Below are 3,858 nucleotides of genomic sequence, written 5' to 3' on the forward strand. Positions count from 1 at the left end.
AGCCTGCTCCAGCCTGGGCTCCCCATGGAGTCACAGGCTCCTTTGGGCTCAGCTGCCTGCTCTGGCATGGGACCCTCCCCAGGCTGCAGGGGGGTCTCTGCTCCCCTGTGACCCTCCATGGCTGCAGGGACACAGCCTGCCCTCTCACTACAGGCTGCAGGGGAACCTCTGCTCTGGCCCACCTACTCCTGCCTTTCTGCACTGACCTGGGTGTTTGCCTAGTTGCCGCTCTCACATCCCACTTCTCTCCTCCTTTCTCCACTCTAGGTCTCTTTGTTTTTCCCCTCTTAACTGTCTTAATTGCAGAGGTGCTAGCTGGCTTGGCTGTAGCCAGAGGCAGATATGACTTGGAGCTGGGGGAGCTTCTAGGAGCTTCTCAAAGGAGCCATCCCTGTGGCCCCTGCCCTGCTACCAGAACACAGCCACACAAACCCAACACAGCGCTTTAAAATAATGTTGTTTGGTGTGTGTTTTCTTTGGGTTTTTTTTGCTGAAAGCTGCTTGTTTTATTCCCCCTAGTTTGTATGGGTAATGATTTTAATCTGTTGATATTAAGTGGTATCATAACAAAAAATTACCACTAAATATATATCTTCTAGGAGGACTTAATTCTGTAGCCTGTATACTGTTTAGTTCTATAGCCCGGATACTGTTTCTCTTTTTCCTACTGTAAATCTGCTACAAACTGTTTAGGAACTTGCTACGTTCCTAAATGAAGAATGAAGCAAAAAACCATCATATATGCCATTTTATACTACTGAATATAAGTCATGAGGCTAGTACGGATAACTTATTCCCCAATATGCTTTCTGCTTTTAGACTTTCAAAAACAAGTGTTCATATTCTGGTTTTTATTTCCTTAAGCTGGTGGCTCGCTTCCGTACAGTATACAGACAGCACAGAAACAGCTGTGGTTGCATTCCTATTTTCAGTAAGTAGAATTCAATTCTTTGAGGGTTTTTTTTTCTTAAAGTGTATGTTTAAACTTACAATGTGAAAATGTTTGAGTGTTGAAAACAAATTAACGAGAAGCGGTCAGAAGCATGATATCCTTAAACTCCTTAAAATTGAAGTCTTCAGTTCCTCATCTGCTGGTGTTATCTCCAAAACATAATCAAAACATGTCATTTAGTTGTAAAAATCACATGGGATACTGTTGTTAATGGAGGGCACTACCAGATTTTGGGTTCTGTAAACTTCTACTTATAGAGGGTTTTTTTTATAGTTGTATTTCACTCTCACTTGTGCCTCGGTGTTAACAGGATGTCAACTAAGCCACAACAATGTTAGGAAGACTTTTTTTGGTTGGTTGTTTTTTTGAGTGCAACAGTCCTGCAGTTATGGTAACGTCATCTTTTGTTGAAGGTGCCTGACGTTTTCCATTAAGAACTTCTATTTTCACTTACTACTAATATTGCCAAATTCTCACATTCTAACACATTCCATGCCAGATGTCTCCCTCAGGCTGAATGTTTAGAAACTTAAGCGTGTTTTGAGAACAATAGGAAAAGTTGTTTTGCACAGAATAAAAAAAAAAGAATCTGGTAACGTCTTACAAGACCACAGCTCTCCATTCCTTTTACCAGGAACCTTTAACTCCTCCAGGTGGAAGCTGTGTTGGTAAGATCCTTTACCCATACCTGCGCAAGTGTTTGCACGGTAGTGTACCCGTTCAGAGGGCTGAGAATACAATTGCTAGTTCCTCTCAGCAACATGCTGGATGAACGTGATTACTGCTCTGAGTCTTGGTGGTCGATGTCCAAGAAGTGGAACTGGCACAGAAACCACGTGAGGCTTTGACTCTCCTGCCTTTGAATGGTGCCCTCTGAGCACATTGAGCAAAGGAAGAGAGCTACAAACACCTTGAAGACCTCAAGATTGTTGAGTCATGATTCAAAAAGTGAGATCACAAAGCTGGCAGCATTTGTGCAGCCTTAATTCAGGTTTCTCTAAGCATGAGAATCTTATTGGAGGAAAATTTAACCTTTTTTCAGTTAGTATCTTATTTAGTGCACAGAACTCTACTTGGTAATGAGACTATTCGTTGTTGTATTTCTGTTTAATGAGAAAACACCTACGTACCTCTCTCATTGGGCATATTAGGGTCCTGCTCTGGCAACTAAAGGCTGTTTTAAATTTGTCTGTCGAGCTGGTTGCAGGTGACAGGTGACTTTGCATAATTGCTCTGTAGCAGCTACACAGATGCATGTTCTTACCCTGTGCCCTGCAGTGGTACCAGACTCTAGCCGTGAAGGAGAGCCCACATGTAAGTGGTTACCGTAAAACAGGTGACATATACGGTAGCTTTTTATCTTTGGTAACCTGAGAGACACAGAAAATAGTAGGTCCTGTTTCAGTGGAGTTAAATATAAGATGAGCTATTTTAAAGACTTCCCATAGTGTGAAGTTTGGGGCAGCAGAAGGATTAGAGGAATTTGTATTTACCTCACTGGAAAAATAATACAAAACCAGCAGGAAACTAGGGATCCTATCAGCACTGAAAGAAGATAAATACTTTATACTTGCACAATAAAGATTTTTTTTGCAAGTAGGGAGAACTTTTTTTAAAAAGAACTTGTAAAAAAGTTCTTTTTAAAGTAGGAAGAGACTAATGGAGTTGCACAATGGTGTCTTATAGTCTCACCCAAAGCAGCAGAATCCCAGACATACAATTTTTATGTCTGTGCACTGCTTTTCTCTCTCTAGTGTATTTAACTAACCATCAATGCTGCTCTGAATTGCAATTTCTCAAATTTTACGGAGCTCTTTCTCAAAAGAATGAGGTGACTGAACTTAATACCTATTTCACTTTTCTGATTACAGCAAGTGATTACTGGGCTGCTTTGTTACATTAGCTACCGTGTAAAATGGTGCAGTTTGCTCAGTTTTCTTTCTGGTAGAGTTGGTGGGTTTTTTTGCTTTCAGTATCACTTGTTGATAAGGAGAAATTTGCAATGCTTAATGATTTCTGCTAATGACTGCCTTTGAAACAGTTGATTGGCTTTAGCAGTACATAAATCATTGTATTTCATTGTTAATCGAATGACTTTTAATGCCACATGCCTTGTTTGTGCAGTTACCTTGTCAAATTCTTATTCTCAGAGAATGGAAGAAATTGGTTTGATAAGAGCTTGTTTGATTTGCTGTTGACAAGTCCCTAATTGTAGTTGTATTAGAGCTTTATATCTGTTCTGTAGGCCTGTAGAGTTGTGAAGAATAATCATCTTTCTTCTCAGTTCAAAGAACTACAGTGTTGTTCCCCTAACATCATAAAAGATGAGAGATGGACACAGAGGACCTACTGTTCTCTTATGGTTGAGACTAATGGTGTGAGTTGTTTTCACTATGCTCCAACCTTGTTGCCAGTATCTTGAGATGGAAAACCCATTCACTATTTGAAGTAAGAACTAAATGATGAAAGAGGTGGTGGTGTAAAAAATGAGTTATTCCTGGCTCTGCTTATGGGCTGAGCGTGACTGCACAGATAACTTTCAGCGTGTTAAGATTATGTGGCTTCCCTCTCTCAACAGCTCCTCTTGTAAAGGGGCCTGCATCTGCTCCTTTGTGCCAGAAATATCAGATGTTGGTGGCAATTGATACTTGCTGTATGTCTTCCTTTTAAATATGCACTGTGATAGCAGTGTAGTCTCCTTTTCATACTCAAATTCATTGCAGAGTAAAACAAATGTTTATCAAACATTAAAAAAAATACTTCTGCAATTTTGCGGGTGATTAAGTACATATAAAGGCAACAGCTTGCAAGTATTCACTTTTGTAGTGCAGTACAAGTGAGTGCAAAGTATTTTCTGTGTTGCAAAAGATACCTTATTCATGGTAGAGAGTGTGCTGTGTGTTTTT

General features: G+C 40.2%; 1 protein-coding gene across 1 annotated transcript in view; it reads left to right on the forward strand.

Annotated features, from left to right (window-relative positions):
• The window catches only part of TDP1 (tyrosyl-DNA phosphodiesterase 1), a 46,382-nt gene that overhangs the window by 15,951 nt on the left and 26,573 nt on the right, over window positions 1–3,858 (forward strand). Inside the window, exon 11 of the mRNA XM_010148045.1 lies at window positions 865–931. Within this exon, the coding sequence (XP_010146347.1) occupies window positions 865–931 (67 nt within the window). The remainder of the gene's footprint in view (window positions 1–864; window positions 932–3,858) is intronic.

The sequence above is a fragment of the Eurypyga helias genome, unplaced genomic scaffold (genome assembly GCF_000690775.1).
Source record: "Eurypyga helias isolate BGI_N326 unplaced genomic scaffold, ASM69077v1 scaffold4473, whole genome shotgun sequence".
Taxonomy (NCBI): domain Eukaryota; kingdom Metazoa; phylum Chordata; class Aves; order Eurypygiformes; family Eurypygidae; genus Eurypyga; species Eurypyga helias.